Genomic DNA, 25372 nt, shown 5'->3' on the forward strand with positions numbered 1-25372 from the left:
ACTAAATCTCTTGTCCCGGTGACCGACCCAGATTGGATCCTGCAACTTCCTAACTTGTTTGATGGACATTTTCAGACCCAAATAACTTGGCTTACTTACTACATGATTATAGTAAGGTCGTAAGTGTATTGTTAAAAAGAGGGCTTACAAGAAAATATTTTTTCCTTGTAAGTCTAGACCACTTCTTTGCCCACTGTGAAGCAAGAGCTACTATTTGATATGGCACAAATAAATTGTGCAATCTGATGAAACAGGCAACTTTTCTGACTAGTTAGTAAAATGGCAACTATTTTATAATTAAACCAATATGTAAACATTTGGGGCTCTATATATTTTTTATTTATTTAGAATAAAAAGAGTTTTTTTTTATTTTGATTGATAGTGTATGTTCACTTCCCCCCAACTTTGGTAACCAAATACATAGTGTTATTTTCCTTCTCTTCATAAATCCTTAAGTTTTGTTCTAAGAAATCCCTATTTTTGTTCTTTTTAACCAGAGATACAGTAATGCACTGAAGAGGAATTAATTATGATTCACAATTGATCTTTTTGAGATGGGTGTTATGATAGATATGTAAGTAGTCTCAAAGTTGAGCAATGATACCAGCAGAAATACAGGCATATACTGTATTGTAAGGGAATTGTAAAATGGCTGAACTTTAAGCCTCTTGTCTCCAGTAAGGAATAAAACTGCCAGTTCTTACAGTATTGCTTACAATGACATTCCTCCTTCCCCCACGCCCAAATCCATTGAAACTTTGTTATTGAAGGTCATTTTAACAGGGACTGCTTGAATGTTGCTTGGGAACCAAGTTTGATGCCTACATATATAGCAACCTTTATGGAAAGGGCACACACATGTGTAAATTGTAGCTTTTCCTTGCAGAATGCACAGATGGAAAGTCTAATTGCCTCGGTTGTAGTTGGCATAAATTTTATGATGAAAGCTGCCACTTGGGGAGATGTAACATGTGACTCATAATTTGGACAGTTACTTTTTTGCAGATCTGGAACTCTCCCCTCCCCAAATTCCACACACTCACCCTGTTCTTGGAGCTTAGCTATGCCGAGATGGCAGAAACAAAGCTTTTTTGCTTTTGGATGTTTTGAAATTGCAATTTTGATTTTATAATTTGATCTGGCTAGGTTGGATGTTGGGTGGCTGACCTTATCCCCAGCAACTGTAAATAGGGTATGGGGAAGATTGAGCTGTTCCCCCACCTCCCATATAATTTGATTCTAGTGTCTAGTTATTGTGGAATATTTCTTCCAACCCTGCTGTCTTTGGGTAGAAAGTTGGATTAGATGACCTTTGATTGTTTCCAAATCTGCAAACAACCATCTGATACAACAGTTGTAGTTATTGGGGAAGGGAATGCAATTTTCTCATCCCCCACATAGATCAACTGACAGAAGCTGGAATGGGGTGGCCCAGCATTTTTATACTTTCTTTCATTCAGCTATTGAATCTACCAAACAATACTTCAGAAGTCATGTCACTTTCACAATTTCTTACCATTTTTTCCTAAAAGATTGCTCATGTTCAACGTCCTTCAGGGGACTTCCTGCATTAGTGGTGCCTAATTTATAAACTACTAATACTCTCATGTCTATAAATTAACTGGATGAAATGGTGCATAATAGGGCAAAATTTTGTCAACAGAGCTACCACAAATGGGCTAACTTACAGAACCTGTTATTCCCGAGGAATGAAATTTGGAAAAGTTGTGACTACTTTAGCGGGGTCTGGCTGGTGTTGCAGTCACATGATCCTTGTTTTCAATGTTCTGTAAGTTTCCGAGCTATTCCTATGAGCCCTCCCTCCCTTCAACACATAGCAGCAAAGGGAGGGAAGACAAACACAGTGGAAGGAAACCATGCATACTTTTCTCACCCCATTCTCTCCAGGCCTTCCCCAACCTATGTGGCACCTCTTGCAGACCTCCATGTACTGACCGTAACTTATCCCATCCTCCCACATGCCCTCTCCAACCCCACCACAAATAGCACCTCTTGCACACCCTTGTGACCTGCCCCTGTACTCCTATCAGTCTGCATCACCCTTGCCTGCACTACCCAACTTGCATAGATTTATCATGCACCCCAGTGCATTTCTCCTGACCCATGCTACCCATTCACATATTCTCAACCTACAAAGAATCTCTCAGAACCCTTCCCAACCCACGCTACTTTCCCAACCCACCTGATACTTGTTGCACCTACCCACACACACCCTTCCTGACCCACGCCACCACCCACATGCACCATCCCTAATCTGGCTATCTCACTTTTCTGTCTGCTGGCCTTGCAGTTGCAAAGAAAATGGGGAAGCTGGCAGGAGGGGAGGGGTGGAGTGGAGTTTTGGATGCTCCCTGGCAGCTTGCTAGCTTCCCACAAGGATATTCAGTGGGGAAGAGGATAGGAAGTCAGAATCATTGCCACTCCCACAAAATAAGTCCCATCTTGATGGAGGCAAAATCAAAGCAAATATTAAAAGTGAATTGTTTGTTTTTAGATTTATTTCAGGTCATTCTGTGCAAGTGCTTTTCTATTCTTCCTATACCCCTCTTATTTGTATTAGTATACTGAATTTCTTTGCCCGCGTACCTTGTGAACAGGCAGTAGTGATGGGATTCCACCTACCAAGGGATCATTGTACAACTATGGCAAATCAATCTGATCTAATTCAGAAATAAGCTTGGGTTTCTATCCAATATGCCATCCTGAGTTCCTTGGTAGAAAGAATAGTTTTAATATCTAGAAGGCCTTATCTGCGTGTTTTCTCTTTTTGCCTCCTCCCCTTTCCCTCAAAACAGAGAATCCATTGACGGATGACACATCTGTATATGAATATCAACAACTTCACTGTTCTCTCCGAGGATGAGCAAGTTGTGTGACTTGCAGAACGCTGATTTGGAGCAGAGTCTTCCTGCCATTGTTTCCTCATTTTCACACTCCCCAGGGTTTTCTCCACATTACTTTTCTTCCGAGAGAAGAAGAACCATTTCTGATGTGCGACGAACCTTCTGCCTCTTTGTGACTTTTGACCTTCTCTTCATCTCACTCCTCTGGATAATTGAATTGAATGTGAGTCGAAAAGCTGGTTTTTGCAAGTAAGGTTTTCTCTCCTGACCCCCTTCCCTCTCCCCTATTTCACTCAAATAATTAGGAAAATAAAAGTTTCCCCAGAGACACTTTTCTTCACAGCTACTGCAGTGGATAAAATACAATGCATCAATTGGAGTTGCCTATCCCTGTATTGGGTAAACAATTGCCCAGGCTAACAGTAGTGTACTAGACAATTTCAAAATTCTGTTTGGAATCCATTCTCTGTGGCATCCTGCTATTGTGCTGATATCAGCCTGCCTCCATCTGAGTAGTTATGCTCCATTAGGATCTCAGGAACACAGCTATTTATCAATAAAAGCAAGTTATTGATCAAGTACGAAGGCTTGTATGAATGCTTGTTAGTTGCCAATTTTTGTTTGCAAATTGTTTTCATCTTAGGGGATAAGAGTAAAAACAAAGGTTACCATTTCATTGGATTTTTGGTCTGATTGCCTGGTCTTTTCAGCTTTAAACACAAACCATAAAAGAGGCTGAATCGAACCTGCAAGTTTTTAATTTCACTTAACTAGTAAACCTGCCTGGGACAAATAGAGTAATGACTAACCTCTTGGAACTGTTCTAATTGTTGGGCATAGAAGTAAAGCTACTTCATGTCTCCACCTATAAACAAACCTACACATATCAATGCTATTGTGTGGTGAGGTAATGACCTGGATGAATTACTCAGCTTATACATTATGCTATAAGAATAGAAACCAATTTGATTTTAAAGAAAAACGTTCCTTCCTGGTTGCAAACATGTTCCAATTGGTTCCTCAGAGCATTTGAAAAAACTACTCTCTATAGGAGTAATATTATACTCTTGCTCATCTGCAGCAGTTAGTACTATAAACATACAACTTTCAGCAATTCTTCTAACCTGGGACCTTCTTAATCTGTTGGCCAAGTGTCCAAGGGAAGTGGAGTTGTAGTCCATCATATCTAAAGGGTAACTGATTGTATTGAAGATATACTACAACTTCTGAACCAAAATTTAATTAAGTATAATTTACTTTACAGAATATATTCTAACAATATTGTTAGTAAATAAAACATTTCTCAATATAGCATATCAATAAGAAATAGAGTCATTGGAAGTGGAAAGAACCATATGATAGAAATGCAATGGTTTGGTCACTTCACTCTACCCTCTTCTCATGCAACATGTCTGTGTTCCACAGTAGGAACCATTGTGAGAAAATAGCTGAAATACAGCAAGTTATACATCTCTTGAATGCCACTCTGTTTTAGATTTGGAAACCACAACTTCTTTAACAGACAAATGAGCAGAGATTCATCATATGGCCACTCATTCACTCTGCTTCCTAGCTTTCAAAGGATTAGGAAAAAAGGGTTTGAAAGGAAAGGAAAGAATGAAAAGCCTAAATACCATATTCACAGGAAATGACACATAATTTTCCTGATAATATTATAGCCTCAAATGAGTCAATCAGTTTCCCCACAACAGAATGTACAAGTAAAGGAAAGCTTGTCCTGCTAGAAGCAAGATTCAGTCTTTCCGTTGTTTAGAGCAGTTGTTTAACAATTCAATCATAAAAACAAATAGAGGGAAGGGAATCTTCACATTCATAAGAACAAATGGAGAGAGAAGAATCTCCATAATATTTATATCCACTCTAAATAACGGTACTGAGGGGTTAGGCAATCTAACATCTTACAGATGTTTTGGGGTAGAATTTCTGTAAACGCTGACCAAAATAGCAAATGACTTGCATTTACAGGAGTTATCTAAGTCAATCTGCAGAGGTCAATATTGTCTAACTCTGGGTTAGGGATTCTTGTAGAGCAGTGTGTTTGTCAACCATGGCAACTTTAAACTATGAAATTCAACTAGAATTGCCTAGCCAGCAGACTGGGGAGAAACACTGTTGTAGAGGAAAGCGTTTAGAGATGGAATAGCACATAGTTCAGGACAGTACTTTTTCAGATATATTTTCCTCTTGACACCTAATAAAAGTAAGATTGCTATTTGCTGGTATGTATTAAATGTTTTAATTTATAGCATAATTTGTTAATAGCTTTTAGGCTATGCTGGTCTGAATAATTTTACTAACATCGCACTTTATATTCATACTATGGGTCTAATGCTTGGTTTATCACTTTTAACATTCATGTTGCATGTGTGTTTTTAACTCTTTTTCACGTCATTGCTTGATACTTGTTTAAGAGGTGCAGATCAAACAGGGAGTATTAAGATGAAAAGAGTCTGCCATTGCTGGCAGAATTCAGATGAATAGATGATGCTAGACTACACAACTACACTTCCCTAGCCTGAGAAATGCCAGGCCAACTAAGAATAATGACCAATAAAGTTCAGGATATTTGAATGGTAGATGATTAGAGAACAAGTAAAATAATTCTGCTCTACAACAACTCTGTGATTTTTCTAGTAGTACACTGCATGTCTGCAGTGTTGTTGAAAATAGTCTGATTCAGTGAAACAATCTGACTAACCAGGACCTGGCCCTGATTAGCTACAAATTATATTGTTGAAACCTATTTGGGGAAGATGTATGGATCTGTTTATATCACTCCCAAATGTTTCTTCCTGATAGGTGTCTTTATACATTATAGTCATGTGATAGCAAGATGAGCGGTATATAAATTTACATACATACATACATAAAATAATGAGGTTGGCCTCAGTGATACCTGAAGTTGTGACATGGGATTCTGCCCCTCTACAAGGAGTGCATCTTCCAGTCTCCAGTATGGATTAGTTATAGTTAGGCCATGAATGTAGGATAGCAATTCTATCAATATATTACTCAATCACCCTTTTGCTCAGGGTGGGGGAATGGAACTTTGTCACTACTGTTGGAGCCTTGTTATTTATGGCTCAAGGTTGAATTACTGCCACAACAATTCATCTTGAACTAGATCTTATCCAATAGAATGCAAATTTTAAATTATTTGTATTTGGCCCAAAAAATTAGTCTTCCTCAGTAGGCCAGTTGATTCACATTGCTTTTAATGCCGTTTAAATATAGACTAGTGATTATATCAACAACTTGATTGATCTGTGATATACTAATCTAAAGATGCAATCATTCCAACTTAAACTTGCTTCTGTCAGGCACAAGAAAGCAGGAGCTAGGATAAAGTTCAAAAGCACTAAAAGTTTATTTCATGTTATTTATACACAAGAACTTAATCTACTAACAGTCAAGGCAAATTGGTGCCAGATAAGAGCCAACGGACTTCAAGGGGAGCTGGACTTAGGTCTCTTACCGAGGGTGTAGTGACTCCAAACTGATGACGTATTGGACCCCACCCCACCCCACCTTTGGGCTCACCCTGGACATCTCCTATAGTTGCCCTTCCTTGTAGAGCCTACCCATCTTCAGTTTTCTCAGCAATGTAACAGAAAATATGAGCCCAAATCAGACTGGATTGGAGCTAATTTTAGTGCTATATATTATTCTGCTGAGCTATCCAATACTGCCTAGAAGAAACTTTCTAGAGTGTGTTTTGAACCATTTCAAGCACAATACTTCAAAAAATGTCCTACTCAGGTGCAAAATTGCTGCCCTTGGGCATAAGATATGCTTTTTCAAAAATTTTGGAAATGTTTCAAGCTTATAGTAATGTGTCATATATTCTGTTTTGAGCATGAAACAGATGATTTCATACTCAAAACATTTTTGTACTCAAAATACAAATTGTCCATTATTTTAAAGCTTTCCTAGTCCAGTGTCTCCAGAGATATGGGCTTAATGCATGATGAGAGGCTATACTGTTCTGAATTCTGAGAACTGTAGTCTCACCATATCTGGAGGCATCAATTGGGGAAGGCTAAAAAAAAATTTAAATAAAAGGTAAAGGTTTCCCCTATCCAGTTGTGTCTGACTCTAGGGTGCGCTGCTCATCTACATTTCCTAGCTGAGAGAGCCAGCATAGTCCGAAGATGCTTCCGTGGTCATGTGGCAAGCATGATTATATGCTTAAGTAAATTTAGATTCTTTCTTCAGCCCACTGGATCTTCACTGAAGTAAAAGTTAATCCAACTCTATTAATGTCATTTTCTTTATTCTTTATTCTTACTTTCAGACTATCAAAACTATCCAGGTCAATTTAAAGGAAGAAGTAATCTATTACAAGTTTAAAACATCCTTTTTTGACATATTTGTAAGTATTTTACTGTAATTTTTTTTTAAGTAGGCTTTTATTGCCTGGCCAAAAATAATTTACATGGCTGCTAAATAATTCACATGGCTATTAAAACATGTCAGCTATTGCATTTTGTAGAATTATTTTTCAGGTTTTTTTCCAAAAACCTTCCTATACTGCCAGCAGTTTACATAGTTTTTTATTAATTTAGTTCACTCAGAAATAATTGTGTTGTTTTATATTTCTCAGAACATCATCATTGTTCATAAATATTTTGTATGTTCCTTTTTCATTAGCTCTTAGCTTTTTTCCGGTTCTCGGTGCTACTTCTTGCATATGCTGTTTTTAAACTCCGTCATTGGTGGGTTATAGCGGTAAGAGAAAATTATTTGCAAAATATGCTTAATTATATAACTTTGTAGCTTCCCAATCTGCTCTTGTTAATGGATTTTCTTTTTTCTTTCTCCTCTCCTCTTCATCCCCAAGATCACTACATTGGTGTGCAGCACTTTCCTGATAGTGAAAGTTATCTCCTCAGAAGTGAGTTCATGAAAAAAATGGGTTCTATCTGAAATTTTGCAGCCACCTTTCTAATGGTTGGAGCAGATTAAAATATCCTATATTAGCTCATGGGAATTCAGTTCATCATTAAAATTCCAGTGGTGGTAATGGGATTGGAGGTGCAAAAGTGTGCTTACAAATGAAGTACTTTATCCATAACAGCTGATCTTCCAAGATGGTGAATAATAGTCTTTAAGGAAAACTTCAACTTCATTAAGCTAACACTCTCCAAATGTGTTGCTGTAATTCCCATACACTGTAGGTAGTCCATATTTAGTGATTGCTAAGTGAAACTGCAATGGGGCTTATGATCTTATTTCAGCTTTCCTTAGCAAACTTGTAAAGATCATAAATATGAGGACTGATCATAAAGTAACTTTTTCATCACCATCATAACTGCAAACAGTGCTAAATGAGGCAGTCACTATATGAAGTCTAGCTGTAGACAGTGGTCATTGTGTCTGAAATGTATGACAGTTCTAAGTCCAATCCAATGGAAAAACTATAATAAGTGATCTCCAATACGTGCCTTGAAATTTCTCTCCTTTTTTTCTTTTTCTTCATGCAACAGCTGCTGATCAAAGGAGCATTTGGCTATCTTTTGCCCATCGTTTCCTTTGTCCTTGCCTGGCTAGAAACATGGTTTTTGGATTTCAAAGTCTTGCCACAGGAGCTAGAGGAAGAACAATGTGAGTCTGCTTATCCAGTGAGGGTGGGAGTGTCTGATAAAGCTGTTCTTCCACCTATTAAAATGGCGTTATCCGTTTTCTTGGTGAGGCATTTTGACCAGAGACTTCCTTGTAGAATTCAGGGAAGCATTTGCTACTTTAGACTCAATATCTTGTAAGACTTTTTGTTTTTTTAATAAGCTACCTCTTTCCTATAAGTAGAAGGAGGTTGGAATTTACCCATGACAAATCCTTTCTTTCTGTCTCATTTTATCTGTCTCGTTTTATTTTATATTGCAGAAAAAGTTTTGAAGATGGTGGGACTAAGACATCATCTTTAATCTAGAAACATAACCTTGATACTGCTTAGATGAAAAAAGCGCTCTATTGATTTAAGCAATTGCTTTTTAGATGTGACAGGCAGAGAGACCAAGCTGAAAAGTTATGGTAGCTTAGCCAGCTGCTACACGAGAGAGAGAGAGAGAGAGAGAGCAATCTGCTTTTCTGGATCCAAACAAGCTGCAAATAGTTATTCATTGGTTAAGCAGAATGCCCAGGTTCATAACCTGCTGTGATGTAATTAGATTTCTATGTGACTTTAAGGTTGTGGTCATGATTTGCAGTTGTTTGAAATGCAGATGGGTTAGTGACCTGGCAACTTTTTAAAATACTGTTCAATAATCATGAAATCTAGACTGGCATTCTGGAAGAAAGACTTGGGGATTTTAGCATGAGGATATTGGAGTGGGCAGTATGTTTGTCTCTTATTTTCCTATCAATACCCTAAAGTATGTTGGTGACAATTTCTAATCTGTATTAGAAATAGGAAGGCCTGATTTAAAAATTGTATCTATCCTTTAGAGGTAATACCTAGTCTAACGAATCCAATACCAGCAGGGGTTTTTGGATTCTGGTGATATATAAATTTGAGAAATACATGGATACAATTGTTGGAAAATAATGAACTGGTATGTTTTTCATTATGAGGCACTTAAAAAAACATTAATAGTAACTTTCACCCTGATGATAGAATCATCATATAAAATGTTGCTTGACAGGATGTAGAATACATTTGTTTGTAGTATTTAACAGAATTCTCAATTGCTAGATCAGTGAACAGTCAGACAGACCACTATGTTTTCCTAAAACTCTTCATCACTGTTTGCTAATCTGAATTGAAAGGACGAAATTATAATTTTCACTCTTATTTTGCTTTTTATTCTTACACAGATCTTCCATGAAGACTAAGTCAGGCCTTCATTAGACCAGTCTCTCCTAATTAGGCACTAGATTTTTATCTTTCTCACCAGTGAACAATGAAAAATTGATCGACTTTCCTGACTCTTTCAGCCTCGTCTGGGCTTCAATGAAAGTTATAATCCCAGTTTGTGAAATAATCTAATTTCTAAGATTGCTCACTATTTTCAAATGTCATTTTTCCTTTCATTCAGTAGGCTTTCTCATGTCATATATGGTTTGTGTAGATTGAGCAACAAGTGCCACAAGGTAATGACTAAGCCAACCAATTTTTCTTTTCTTTTCTTTTCAGGGTATGTGGCAGCTCAGGCTGCTTTGTCCCGAGGACCACTCTTTTACTCAGGAGCGCTTTCAGATGGCCAGTTCTACTCCCCTCCAGAATCTGTTGCAGGTGACTGATACTTCCTCCTCTCAAACACTTGCTAACCAACCTTCTATATGATGCATTTAAGAGTAGGCCTGAAGGAGAACATGGAAGTTATAAATTCACACGTGACATTCACATGATTTCTCTTTTGTGAACTGCAATCCCTTTTGTCTTAATAGCTCATAAGAATATGATACGGCTCTTTCTCTTGTCTGTTAATGAAAACTCATAAAGGATCAGACATAAAAAGCACAGTTTTTACATCCTGGGTATGTTTTAGCACCTATTTCCTAACACACTAGTGTGCTTCCAGCAGGTAAAGTCTGCTAGGAACCCCAATTATTATTTACACAGAAAATTGCCCAGTGGGTTTTTCACAATTTAAGTGTCCAGGCTATACCTAAGCTCAACAAAATTAGATGAGGAGAAATTGATGCACATTTATGGGAACATTTGATTCATGGCATAGAATTATCTAATCTGCAAGTCTTATTCCTTTACATGAATCACATTTTAGGCCTGCCTCCTTTCAGTTGTAAGACAAACCATTAATTCATTCAGAAACCAAGAAGGATTAGTTTTTCTTAGGGTTAGCAGTTTTTATACCTCAATATGTTCTAAAAGCAAACTCATGACTAAGTAACCCAAACTGGAATTTAAATATTTAGAGTACATAACAGGAAATACCTAGAGTTTCCTATTTTGTTTTGTTTTTTCCCCAGAATGGTTGGGATTGTCAAGGAATTCTAGATCTAGAAATGCTTCTTCCTACTTTACACATAATACTTTACACATAATATCCAAATTTGTAACTATTTTTTTATCTCTAATGCAGGATCAGATGAGTCAGATGAAGAAGTTATGGGGAAAAGGGCAGTAACTGATGAGGTATGCTTCGATATAGCAGAACCCTTGGGGCTGTCATATTTTGGAATATATTTTTCTGTTTTCATATAATGCAATGTATGCTAGTATTGTTTACAATAAATCTATTTGCTTTTCTGTTGGGTGTCCAGTCTAAATAGCACAATGGAACTGAAATAGAAGCAAAAGTTTAGTCAAGCAAGAGTACAATAGTGGGTAGCAACCCATAATAGTAATGGAAAAGAATCAGGTGTCATTTAATAATGCCACCTCATCCATCTATCTATTCTGCTTTGAAGGTGTATAAATCCCTTTATTTGTCTTTTTCAATTCATACACAGCTAAAAAAAATGTGATGGGTTTCTAAAATATCCAAGGAAATATTTCCCAGGACAGGTGCTCAAATGTATTTGTGGGTTCTACTCTGAGATATCTCAGCATTTATCACAGATAGCTATTTATCCAAACACTGTGCTTGGAAGATCTTCCAGAATAGTCATAGTGATCAGATGTTATATCTGCTTGTATCAAATGTACAACTGTTTTGTGTAGGTCTATGCAAACAGTATATTAAAATTATATTTTATTTATATTAACTTCATACAAATTTGTAAGTAGGGTAGTATCTTACTTCTCCTTGGAAAAACCCATGGCTTTCAGAAAAATCTGAAAACTCTTCTGTTTTTTGACGAATATGCTTCCCTAAAGCACAGCATCAAAGCTTTATCAGGGATTGGATCTTTCCTGCAGAAATTTCAATAGTCACTATGCATCCTAGACCATGGGTAAGAATTGTCTTGGGCTACATATAAAATATATAATATACGTAATGTATATAAACCACACAATCCTGTTAAAAGTTTATGATCTTGTGGGGCCGCATAATAGACCACTGGATGGACATGCCTATCCTAGACTTATTAGAAAAACCCACTTGTCTCTTGTTCTTGTTTCTTGCTACCCACCAGGGGGCAGAATTATTCTGTCTAATTTCTAGCAACTTCTCAAAGAAGCTCTATTAATCCAGTTTTTGGTATAAACGTAGCATGCTGGTCCTTTTTGTGATATGGACTAATGATTTGTATTTGCTTCCTTGAATGAGTAAGTTTTTTTTAGTATGGGAGAAATAAAACAGCAGAGATGGTAGGATGGTGCTGATTTAGATTGGGAGAGAAGCTTTTGAAAAATGTGTAGTGCATAAAGGCTGGGTTTGCTTATTCTTACTGTTGAAGCAGTAGGTGTGACACCTGATTTTTTTTTAAATGTAAGTCATGCAACTACGGTAATATTTAAAATGATCATATGGTTAGAGTTCTGTTTTCAAGGAAACCCCCACTTGTATTTAAAAGATTTTGCAATGACTAAAATATTTAAAATGACAGGACACTTGTTTGGGTATATTTATATCATATTCAAAAATATTAATGTGAGGCTTGGAAATCACATAAAATCCAGAATACGGTACTTTTCAAGTCTCTTTAAACAGTACTACTGAATATTTGTGGAAAGATTGCTGAAAATTAACAAATATTTAACTCACTGGAAATAAAATAAGGCAGACAATTTTTTTTCTAATATAACTTGGGGGAAGGGAAAGAGATTGTCCTTAAATTCAATTTGAATTTCGGATAAAATTTGGCTATTTGGAGATAAAAAATACAACAAAACTGTTATGTATAGCTTAGAATAAGTAGAACAAAAGTTTTCATTTATTTATTAAATTTATATGTCACCCATCTTATTATCCAAAGCAACTCTTGGGCAGCTTGGTTCCTTCCCACCAACGGTTAAAAAAACAGCCAAATCTCCAAACCAGGGAAGACAAGAAGAAAGACAAGTGATTGCAAATTATCTCCACTGTGTATTTCCATACAGATGCTCAGCCCAGATTACAGCCCTAGCTTGTCAAAACATGACGGTTTCTGGCTTTTAAAAGAGTACCTAACTCCTAAGACCAATCAGCCTGACATCAGTACCGGAGAAGATCTTGGAAAAGATAATCAAGCAACAAATCTGTGAACATCTAGAAGCAAACAAGATTATAACCAATAGCCAACATGGGTGGGTCAAAAACAGATCATACCAAACAAATCTTATTTCATTCTTCAACAAAGTGACCAAATTAGTTAATCAGTGAAATGCTGTGGACATAGTATACTTAAATTTCAGTAAAGTATTTGATAAAGTAGGCTACAACCTACATGGATTTGTAACTGGCTGACAAATTGTATTCAACATGTCCTCAACGGAACTACATCTATATGGAGGGAAGTAAGCAGTGGAGTACCCCAAGGTTCCGTTTTAGGCCAAGTATTCTTCAATATCTTCGTAAATGATCTAGATGAGGGAATTGAAGGGGAATTCATCAAATTTGCAGATGGCACTAAGCTGGCAGAAATAGTCAACACCCCAGAAGACAAGCTTAAGATCCAAAGAGATCTTAACAGACTTGGGCCCTGTCTAACGCAATGAAATTCAATGTAGATAAAAGTAAGGTTTTACCCTTCGATAAGAAAAACGAACTGTATTAGTATAGATTAGGTGAAACTTGGCTTAATGTCAGTGACTGTGAGAGGGATCTTGGAGTCCTAGTGGACAATCACTTAAATATGAGCCAACAGTGTGCAGTAGACAGCCAAAAAAGCCAATGCAATCCTAGGCTGCATTAATAGGGATAGAATCAAGATTACGTGAAGTTCTAATACTGCTTTACAAAGCCTTAGTGCCACACTTGGAATACTGCATCCATTTCTGGTCACCACAATACAAAAAAGATGTTTAGACTCTGGAAAGAGTGCACAGAAAAGCAAAAAAAAAATGATTAGGGGGCTGGAGGCTAAAACATACGAAGAACAGTTACAGGAATTGGGTATGTTTAGTCTAATGGAGGACTAGGAGGGACATGATAGCACTGTTCTAATATTTGAGCAGCTCCTACAAAGACAAGGGGATCAAACTATTTTCCAAAGCACCAAAAGGTAGGATAAGAAACAATGGTTGGAAACTAACCAAGGAGAGAAGCAATCTAGAACTAAGGAGAAATTTCCTAATGTTGAGAGCAATTAACCAAAAGAACAGCTTGCTTTCGGAGGTGGGTGCTCCATCACTGAAGGCTTTCAAAAAGAGACTGGGCAATAATTTGTCTGAAATGATACAGGGTCTTCTGCTCGAGCAGGGGGTTGAATTAGAAGACCTCCAGCTCTATTCTATGTTCTACATTTTTGTTTTCAAGAAAGCTGATTTTTATACTGATTTAGTATAAAGAGTTTCATCTTTCATTCATCCTGAAATGGTACCTGTCAGTAGAATTTGATTACTTTGACCTCGGGAACAGCATGGGGGGATACAGAGTACAGATGGTAAATAAAGGGATGTCTGTTTGGTGCTGCGTGTAGCCAAGAGTATCTCCTGGTATCATACTAGATTAAGTTAAGTCTTGATCTAATGAACTTGAGATAGCAGCATCTGCTGAATTTAAAAAGAATTATATGTAGCTTAAGTTGTGTTTCATATTTTGGCCTAGGAGAGAGAATATGTCCGGCAAGGCAAAGTAGCAATGGAGGTAATGGATCAGATCTTAGCCCAAGAAGAAAACTGGATTTTTGAGAAATGCACAGTAAGTGTATAGTTTTGAGTAACTGCTGGCTACAAATCCTAGAACCAGTCATGGCACTATTTGATTTAGAAAAAGCAGTGCTGAAGTTTTGTGATGGTCCCTATATTGCTATGGTATTACCTGGTGCAGGATCAATACTTTATCATTCTTGCATTGAGTCTTCTCAAATACCGTAAGTTTTAATAAGGACTCGATATCCTATATCCTCCTGTCTCTTTGGTTTCAGTTTGCATTCTAAATGGAGAAAAGGAAGAAGTTGGACCATGGAGACCCAACAATTGTACCAGAGGGGGAGAATGCTTGTGTAGAATGTATGGTTTTATGTAGGCTATGTAAAGCTTTTGCAGGATTCTGTTTCATAGAAGTAAAATCTGAGCGTAACTGCTTGTAATCAATATTTATCAAAGCAAAATAAGGATAGCAGTAGCATAGCAGACTTACAGTATATACCACTTCATAGTGCTTTACAATACTCTCTGGGAGGCTTACAATGTCAGCATATTGCCCCCAACAATCTGGGTCCTCATTTTACCAACCTCAGAAAGATGATGAGTTAACCTTGAGCTGGCCAGGATTGAACTCCTGGCTGTGGACAGAATTTCAGAATACTGCATTCTAAGTGCACTATCAGAGATACACAGTATATAATGGGTTAACAGTCACAGTTTATCTCAATTCACTTGGCACTAAATTCTTGATGGAAGAGCAAAACATTCCTGTGGATACAGTGGATATAAAAAGTCTATACAGCTTTGTTAAAATGACAGGTTTTGGAGATGTAAAAAGAAATCAAACTAAGATTAATCACTTGAAAAATTTTTCCACCTTGAATACAACATATAAGCTGTACAATTAAATTGAAAAACAAAGTGAAGTCTTTCAGGAGGAAAAAATAAAAAACCTAATATGGTTGCATAAATATATGCACCCTTTTATAAGTAGAGATGTAGCTGTGTTTAGAAATAACCAATGATATTCAGATTGATATTAAATAGTAGTCAATACACCCCTGTCATCAATTAAAATGACTCTGATCAAGTCATATAAGAGTTAGCTGTTCTACTAGGATTTTTCTGAATTTACTCAGTTGCCTCTTACAGCCAAAGCCATGGTCTCCAAAGAGCTTACAATGCATTGAAGAGATCTCATTATTGGAAGGTATCACTCGGGGCAAAGGTTCAAAAAAATTCACACATTGGATATACCATGGGACACAGTGAAGACTGTCATCAACAAGAAGAGAAAATATGACACACTAGTGACATTACCAAGAACTAGATGTCCCTCCAAAGAAAACACAACAAGAAAACTAGTCTGAGGAGCTGCCAAGAGGACTACAGCAGTATTAAAGAAGCTGCAGGATTGATTCTGTATTACTATGACAACAATCTTCCATATTTGCCATATGCCTGGGCTGTGGGATAGGGTGGTAAGAAGGAAGCCTTTTTTACAAAGAAAAATATCCAAGCCTGGCTATATTTTCCAAAACCTACAGTACATTAAGTCTGACAAAAGCATATTGCAAAATGTATTATAGTCTGATGAGACCAAGGTTGACCTTTATGGCCATAGTTCCAAAGAGTATGTTTGGTGCAAAAACAACACTGCAGCATCGATAATACACCATACCACATTGAAGCATGAAGGTGGGATTTTCATGCTTTGATGCTGCTTTTCTTCAGTTGAAACGGGGGCTTTAGTCAAGATGGAGGAATTATGAATAGTTCCAAATATCAGTCAATTTTGGCACAAAGTCTTTAGGCTTCTGCTAAAATGCTGAAGATGAAGAGGAATAACACCTTTACAACAATGACTCCAAGCATATCTCCAAATCAACAAAACAATGGTTTCATTAGAAAAAAATCAAAGTTTTGGAAGAGCCCAGCCAGAGCCCAGATCTGAATCCAATTGAAACTCTGTGGGGTGACTTGAAGAGGGCTTGCACAGGAGATTCCCCATGCAATCTTAGCAGATTTGGAGCGCTTTTGCAAAGAAGAATGGACAAAGATTCCCAAGGTAAGATGATGGGCTCCCACCCCCAAATGCTGTCATTTTTGATTGAACGCTGTCATAAAATCAAAAGGTCTTTCAACAAAATAATTAGTCTGAGGGTATGCACACTTATACAATCACATTTTTGTAAGTTTTTTGTTTTTTTTCTCCCTGAATTCAGTTTATTTTTCAATTGACTTGTACAGCTTATATGTTATGTTAGAGATAGAAACATTCTAAAGTGATTTAATTTGGTCTGTTTTTTCCCCGTCTCAAAACCCTGGCATTTTAACAGGGGTGTATAGACATTTTATATCCACTGTAAGCCACAGTTTAAATAGTTATACCTAGTCCCCGTTTTTTGTACTTAACTGTTGAACCACTACAGCCTCTGAGATTAACCAAGAATGCTGTCTTAAGTAATCCATCTGTTGCCAAATTAGGCCAGCCAAGGCATATACTAAGAGGCTTCTTGATGGCTTCACTCTGAACTGGGTGCTGAGTACTCCCTGGGCTAGATAATTTGCAGAAGCAGTGGAAGTTGTTAGACTGGCGGTTGGTGAATCAGGTAGACAAGCTAGTATAACTTTGTGAAGGGTCAAGCCTTGGAGCCAGCTCAGTTAATAAAAAAGTGGTGGATGGGGGCTGAGTGTGTGCTGCAATCCTCGAAATTTTCAGTAAAAGGGCAAATGTTGAACTCATGTGACTTTAATACCTCTTGTGCAGGAATTTGGGGATACGATTCATTTTCTCGAAATGCCATTCTATGGCAAGGTTTTCATCCTAAAGGTAAGGTGCTTTTCAGCTTCCTTCTAAGCTTTCCATCCATTTTTTCTTTCCTTTCCTTTCCTACACCTTTTTTTAAAAGTGGAGGAAGTAGAATGGGCAGATACAATCTATGTTTTGAAAGAGATGCTTTTTGAGTGACTGGAGGGGAATATACTGTGGGGCGATAGCTTGCTGCCCTGTGCTACATATATTTCTTTTTTGTGTCTAGCTGGTATTTCATTCTTTCCAGCTCTTCTCCCAATAGTGTTGTTTGTTTGAGAGATTTTAAATTGGGGTATGGAGGCATTTCAACTCCCATCAGGCCTGGCTTACGTGACTATCAGTTAGGGATGAGATGAGTTGAAACTCCACAACCTCTGAGGATCACATGGGTCTCAAATGAATATTTATTTTAATTATTGTTTTAGTGAGTGTGAAAGATATGCCACTAAATGAAAATTATTTTTCCAGACTTGGGGTGTTTAACTGTTTGAGCTCATCCTTCAGTTAACTGACTAGTTAATTTTACCCTATGTTACAAGTGTTTCTGGGGGAAGAGACTTTGCAGTGTAACCTATGTCCCTCATTTGCAGGCTATTCTACAATGTCCGGCTGAGTTAGTATACCAGGAGCTGATTCTCCAACCAGAGAAAATGGCCTTATGGAATAAAACTTTGCTAGCATGCCACGTAAGTCTTTCCAGACAGACTTATAACCAAAAGTTATTCTTCACTTATCACTAACATTATTTGTAGTATTTTTATCTCTCTAATATCCCAAGCTGAAATTCTGTACTATATGTGGCTCTTTTTGCTGTGAACTGTTATCTTCAGGAAATGATTGAGAGAGGAAGAGGGATGATTTCTAGGCTTTTAGGTTCTTTTCAATTGTTATTAATCAGAAGTTCAGCATACTTGCTCATCCTTTTGTTTGCTAAAGACACTTTTGCTGTTTGATGACACTTGCATGAGCATTTCACATTAGGATTGAAAGATTCAAAAACACAGATTTCCCCTCTCCCCAATTAATGCATAATTTATAATTTTTTAAATAAATGGAATAAATATGTATAATATTTATAAAATAAGAGGATCTTTGAACTGCTACAGAGTTACCCAGGATTTGCTACTTAGATTTCATTTTTCTATCCATTGGTTTCTGCCAACAGCAAGTATTTTTCTGCTTTATTTAATGACAAAGCCTATTGCTTTCCCTTAGTCTTGTACTCTCCAAATATATTGGCTCAGAATTTCTTCTGTTACCAGATTAAATATATGGATGGTTACGATACCAATCAGTGATACTGTTTTTCTTCTGTGTAAATATGGAAGTTATTTTTATGAACATACCTGAAAATAATCATCATTGTTCTGATTTCTTCACAAGTCAAAATTCCTTTACAAAGAAATCATGCCAAGAAAATACTCTAAACTAGCTTATGTTGGCAGAAGTGGGAAAACATTCTGTTTTCTTACCAGATCTTGGAACGGATTGATGATAACACAACCGTATCCTATGATGTGGCAGCTGGTGCCGCAGCAGGTGTTGTCTCGCCTAGGTAAGTTCTGATTTCAGACTATATTTTTCACTATCTATTTCGTTTCAATGAACTGATGTATCATATGTGCTCTTTATACAAATCAGAGATTTTGTAAATGTGCGCCGGATTGAGAGAAGAAGAGACCGGTACATTTCATCAGGGGTGGCAACAATTCACAGCTTGCGCCCTCCTACTTCCAAATACGTCAGGTATGAAAATCTTATTGTTGTCCTATATCATCCCAGGAGCCATTTCCAACACACAGGTAGGCAAAGGCAGATTTTTTTTTTTAATTATAAAGCTTTTAGTTACTGTCTGCATTGGCAGAGAAATAAATACACCCTAGAGCTTCCTATATAGTAGCATTTTCTGAGCAATTAGTTTGCTTTTGGCCTCCAGCTGCAGTAAGAGGAAATAATTTATTGTTCATAATAATTGTAAATAATCTAGGACAGTGATGACGAACCTTTTAGAAACCGAGTGCCCAAACTGCAACCCAAAACCCACTTATGCATCGTCGAGTGCCAGATGGGTGTGGCCCATTGGGTGGGCATGGCCAATTGGGTGGGCGTGGCTGCAGTGGTAACGGCAGACTGGGTGGGACTAAAAAGTTCAATCAATCAATTCCAACTTTGCAAGATCTTTTTTTTTTTCCGAGAAGTTGAAATTGACTAATTGAACCTTTTCTTTTTTTGCACATGGCGGTGGAGGCCTAAAGTAAAAAGGTTTTATAAAACCCAGCTGAAGGCCTAGGACTGGGGTGACGATGCATGTGCCCACAGAGAGGGCTCTGAGTGCTGCCTGTGGCACCCGTGCCATAGGTTCGCCACTACTGATCTAGGAACATCCTTGGATGTAAGCAGAATTGTAAGCTAGCAGCTTATACATACTTGGGGACTCTCCAGTATGTATGTCTTTTTATTTTTTTATTTTTAAATTTATTTGCTGCCCATCTCATTTCAAAGCAACTGTGAGCAGCTTACAATATAAAAACATTAATCTAATCAAATATGAGTTTACCCCAAAAAATCAAAATACAAACAATAAAATCATTGTACAAGATAGAGAAGGAGGGAGCTGGATGCACAGGAGGGGAGAGAGGGGATTAACTCTTAATTAATCATCCACCTGCAGTTTGAAGTGCCCCCATTAGTGACCCAAGCCATCTGGCAGAATGAGGTTTTAAAGCTCTTACAGAAAGTCAGCAGGGTGGGAGCCAGTCTCATCTCAGAGCGTATGATATTTCAAAGGGTAGGAGCTACGGCAGAGAAGACTCTTCTCCTGGACTTTGCCAGCCAAAATTCCTTGACTGAGGAATCCGCATTATGCTCCCTATGCCTTACTTTGATCAAAGAGCAGCAAAGCATACATAAATGTCTTTGTAAGATACAGACCAATTAAAGTACACAGAGAGAGGGGGGGGAGGGAGAGAGAGAATGAGAATGAGAATATGAATGAATCTAGGCTGAGTGACTTCCAGAACTGTGGAATGTTAAGCATCTATACTCCAATAGCCAATGATGGCTGGGAGTGACAGCAATTATAGACCAGCACAGTATAGTAAGTAATTGGCCATGTAATCTCAAATATTTATACCATTGTTACTTGTCTCATGTTGTGTTTTGTACTTTTCAAGTTGCAAGTAATATATGCAGTGCTTTTTTTCTAAAAAAAAAAAAAAAAAAAGGTGCCGGAACTCACACATGTCACACAACCCGCCTTGCCTACCCTACAAGGTTCCATCCAAAAAAGGTGCCGGAACTCCATTCTGTGCATTCTATGAGAAAAAAAGCCCTGAATATATGTGAAAACTTTGAAAACTATTTTTAAAAACAAAAGGTCAAAATTCCCATTCCAGATATTTTCCAAAATTTCTGAAAGGCAGTCGGGCTCATGTTTTGATTATTCTTCCAAGTGAAAATAAATTTTCAAAATAGGTATTCGGGATATCTGTAGCACTTTCTTACTCAGATGCCCTGTTCCATTTGTATAGTTAGCTGAAACTTGCTACAATGGTGGTCTTGGCCAGATTTAGAGAAAAAGGCAAAATGTTCAGTTTTCTGCTTCCTGGAAGAATAAAAATTTGGAGTTTTTCCTGTATCAACAGGAATTATTGAGTTTCATGTTAGCACTCAAGAAATTCTTGTCTTAAAACAAATGGAATAATCACAGCACTCATCCTTCAGAATAGTTTCTATGGTCTTTTGTGTATGTCTGTAATGAAGGCTGCATGAATAAGACACACCTTCTGACTTTAATGTAGAAGCCACCCCCCTGGGATGGTGCATTACAGAGCTTCCCACATAGAAGTATTTTCTGAGCAATCAGTTTGTTTTTGGCCTCCAGATAATGTCTTGTGATGAGCAAACTCCAGTTATGAGCAATTTCCAACAAAGCTTCTTTGTCGTAGTTGCTTTCTGCCTCGGGTGACCAGTCAGGGTGTTTTTGTTTACCACCTTTATTTTTCTGAGTAATAGCATTAAAACATCATTGGCCTTTAATTCAGAATTTGTGTAGCAATTGTAAAGATATATGAGAGGGACTGTGTTCATTTCACCTGTCATTGTGCATTATGGGATGTTGTGTATCTTTATCCTGTTCAAGGAAATTGAGTTATTTGTTATTCAAAATGCTCCAGTTAAAAACAACAGTTTTTGCATCTGTTATCAAGATACCAATCAGATAAAAACTGGCATCTTTTCACCCATTTCTTTTTCTCAGTATTTAAATTTGTGGGATATTCCTTGAAGGGCATCCTTCTTGGTGAGAAGTCTAAGTACATCTGTTCCTGTGGTTGGTGGCTTGTTCCTAACTAACTTCCCATGAAATACAGCTTACTGATTTTAAAAAAAGTCAATAAATTTGCAAAATCTTTATGGCCAGTATCACTCACAGCTGCTTTCCCATCCAAAGTAGTTTGGGTGTCATTATCTTTGAAATAGTTGGTGCCCTCTTTAGCACTCCATTTATGAAATGTTCCTAAGGAAACTCCAAGCTGGAAGCTTATTACCTAGTTTTCAATAGCTGGAGGTGGGATTGCAGTTGAGCTAATTAATTAATCAATTAATGATTCTAAAAGGGCATCATTAGAAACAAAAGAGTATAATGATAGTGATAATGCCTAATTTGTTTTCATAATGTAAATGTACATTGCCTTGAACTTTTCTGTTCAATAGTTGGTCTGCCATTAAACTAAATTTTATCTTACTTTTTTCTGCTCTGTCAGTATATCTCCAACATTATTTATGCTTTTGGCTTTTCTCAGAGCAGAGAATGGCCCAGGCGGTTTCGTTGCCCTGAAATGTCCCACCAATCCAAATATTTGTACCTTGTTCTGGATACTCAACACGGACCTTAAGGTAAAGCATATTTTATCTTTCTAGGTCTTGATTTTAATACAGGCTTATAATTACAAATTGATCCATTGTGCTTTACTCTACTTTAATATTTTTCAAAACAACTGGCTGGCTATTACTGCATTGTCTTTGGCTCCTTGGAGCTTGTAGGATACACTGAGCAGAATGTTACATGAATTGTGTAACAACTAGATTCTGTTGCAATACATAGTTTACTTCCTACAGTTTCTAGGAGACATGGTATTATATAAATATCACAGATTAATTCATACATACTTGGGCATTTTGCAAAATGACATCCCACTGATCTTTTTATTCCAACTGGTAACATGAGTCTAGGAGCCATGGTAGTGCAGTGGTTAGAATGCAGTACTGCAGACTAACTTAGCTCATTGCCAGGAGTTCGATCCTCACCGCCTCAAGGTTGACTCAGCCTTCCAAGGTTGGTAAAATGAGGACCCAGATTGCTGGGGGCAATATGCTGATTCTGTAAACTGCTTAGAGAGGGCTGTAAAGCACTATGAAGCAGTATATAAGTCTTAAGTGCTATTGCTAAGTGCTATTCTAATTTACAATACAGATATTTTATGACACATAAAATACTTTGCTTACAAATGCTATATAAAATATGAAATTACCAATATGGGGCTGGACTAGTTTCCTGCAGATCCAGGTTAGTTTTGTTTGCAGCAATTCCCACTTTAGAGTTTCATGGGAGAAATTCGTGGTGTTCTTCCTTATCAGAACACACAGTGCTGCCATTTTTAATTATTTCCTGGCTTAAAAAATCTGTTGTTACCAGAAGAAATTGGAAGAAGAAATAAAAATAGTGAGAATGTGCTAATTAACTTATGCCTCTCTAATAAACAAGCCATCACTATTTTAAGTGAACTCAATAATAGCTCAATTATGCAGTTTCACCCATCACAGTGCTTATATTATTCTAATCTTATGGTTAGAAATGGAACTATATTGTGATGGAAAACTATGATTTGCAGGTCAAATGTTATAGATTTTATTTCTAAATATACTTGGCAAAAAAGATGTCTGAAATCCTTAAGTTCTGCTTAAAGTTCGTGTAGATGAAATTGAACTAGATGACATAGTTGTACAGAGTAAGTTCCTTGTTTTAAAGAGAGAGCTTAACCATAGTTTGTGGTTAACCTCATTTACTCAGTAATGCCTCAGGTAAAACTGAAGTTGGATGGCAGAACTGGGAAAGATCTTGCTCTACCTTAGAGGCCACAACTATGTATCAATATTTGATAATTTAACTAGATTAGACTGGAGCAATGAGCATTAGAATATATAAACATTAAATTGATGTGTTTTGATTTGCTTATTTTATCCTATAGGGTCGGCTTCCCCGATATCTAATTAATCAAAGCTTGAGTGCCACCATGACAGAATTTATGTTCCACCTGCGTAAGCGGATTATGGATATCACATCAAGATCTAATTCTTAAAACTTGGTTTAACATTCCTTTTGAATGTTCTGTGAAACTATCAAGGCCCAAAGAAGTGGATACCTCTTCCTACTAGTTGAAAAAAAAATATTTAGATGACATTCAGGATAAAAATGAAAATGAGCCTGTAGCTGGTGATGTAAATGAATAGACTCAGGAAGATAATCATGTGGGAAGAGGAGATAAGATGGCTGATGGTTGAAATCAGAACATATTGAAAAGAAAAATTAGGACAAAATCTCTGAGATCTCTTGCTGACGATCAAAGTTAACACAGCAGTTGTTGAGCCATAAGATGTGCCAAATTAATTCATGAACATAACCGCAAAATCCAGTGGCTTAATCTCTTATACTTCTGTCTGTCCCTCTTTTCTTCCTTGGCATGGTCATACTATTTCTGACTAGTATAAACAGATAAACACATCCAAGTGTGAAGAGTATCATCAAGTAATCCTGCATATGAAGTGATATGGTTGGAGTGCTGCAGAATAAGACAGATAATTTTCTAATCACTGTTATATCAACTCTGGACCCTCCACTTTCCTAAAGAATGATGTACCTCTTCATGTCAGAGGACTGAATTGCCCAATGGTGTGACCATAATTTGACTATGTATCCTTGAAGAGGTGATGGTTTCAGGAAATGAAATTCCCACTATCTCCATTGAATACATGGATTAGGATTGTGGTTCAAATTGGAATGTGCCTATCTGGGCTGCTGTTCTAGTTCTATCATGATTTTTTTTTTTAGTTTCTTCCCAAGAATGTGAAGAATGTCCCATCGCTATCTGCAGAACTGAACCTTCTATAGTGGCTAACATTTCATAGTTTGATTATGGTCTTCCATCCTCTGGAAGGCTGGAAGGACTTGCTAATTAAGGCCAAGATTTATATTCAGTATATTCCTAAATGACTTCTTAATCCAGAAACAGTGAATTCCAGCCCTTTTCTTGAAGGATGCATTGTTAAATATAAGAGAAGCTTACTTGAAAACACCTTGTCATCTGCTTCTTTTCTTTGCCCTGACAGCATCATGAGGCATGTGCTGGATTTGTCATAATAATGAATGGACCATCTTAAGGCAAAGATTAGGGCTACCACCAGACAATGGGGATTATGCTTAAAGTAGATACTTGTGGTCCATCTTCTTCCACCAAAATCTATTTTCATGAAAGATGATTCCTTAATAAATGCAGTTCCTAAGAAGGTTTTAGGATATGAGTTGGACTAGCAGTTCCATCTGTCTTACATATATCTTGCCTATTACTGCCGAAGTGAAATCTTACTGCCTATCATCTCTGGAAATAAGGAAAGTCATAAACAAGAAGCTGCTTCAAAATATTTTTCTTGATTTTTTTTAAGTAACCTGCACCACCATGAAATATGTGCAGGAGTTTTCATTTCTAAGGATTAGCAATTAATCTTATTTAAATGCCTTCAGTTACTTTTAAACATTCTGATATCATTGGGAAGTGGCTTGTACTTTTTTGTAAATCTGACACAGAGTTTTCTTTGCCTTTACACCTAATTTAAAAAGCCACTTGAATAAAAAAAACATGCTTTTTGCTTCAAATATTTGAGAATTAATCAAATAAAGTAATAATAAAAACTTCAATGTCTGAATGTGTACTTCTTTTGAACCTGTTATGTATCTTTTTACTTTCAGCTCCAAGAGTGTTG

At 37.1% G+C, this 25372-nt stretch overlaps 1 protein-coding gene across 1 annotated transcript in view; it reads left to right on the forward strand.

Annotated features, from left to right (window-relative positions):
* The window catches only part of STARD3 (StAR related lipid transfer domain containing 3), a 30500-nt gene extending 5128 nt beyond the window's left edge, over positions 1-25372 (forward strand). Inside the window, exons 2-15 of the mRNA XM_015832257.1 lie at positions 2817-3087; positions 7180-7257; positions 7536-7613; positions 7726-7779; positions 8372-8489; positions 10018-10116; positions 10928-10980; positions 14480-14572; positions 17291-17353; positions 17926-18021; positions 18811-18890; positions 18977-19081; positions 22138-22231; positions 23584-25372. Coding sequence (XP_015687743.1) covers positions 2881-3087; positions 7180-7257; positions 7536-7613; positions 7726-7779; positions 8372-8489; positions 10018-10116; positions 10928-10980; positions 14480-14572; positions 17291-17353; positions 17926-18021; positions 18811-18890; positions 18977-19081; positions 22138-22231; positions 23584-23694 — 1329 coding nt within the window. The 5' untranslated portion in view covers positions 2817-2880 and the 3' untranslated portion in view covers positions 23695-25372. The remainder of the gene's footprint in view (positions 1-2816; positions 3088-7179; positions 7258-7535; positions 7614-7725; positions 7780-8371; positions 8490-10017; positions 10117-10927; positions 10981-14479; positions 14573-17290; positions 17354-17925; positions 18022-18810; positions 18891-18976; positions 19082-22137; positions 22232-23583) is intronic.

This window comes from Protobothrops mucrosquamatus, unplaced genomic scaffold (assembly GCF_001527695.2).
Source record: "Protobothrops mucrosquamatus isolate PMUCROS unplaced genomic scaffold, P.Mucros_1.0 scaffold1, whole genome shotgun sequence".
Taxonomy (NCBI): domain Eukaryota; kingdom Metazoa; phylum Chordata; class Lepidosauria; order Squamata; family Viperidae; genus Protobothrops; species Protobothrops mucrosquamatus.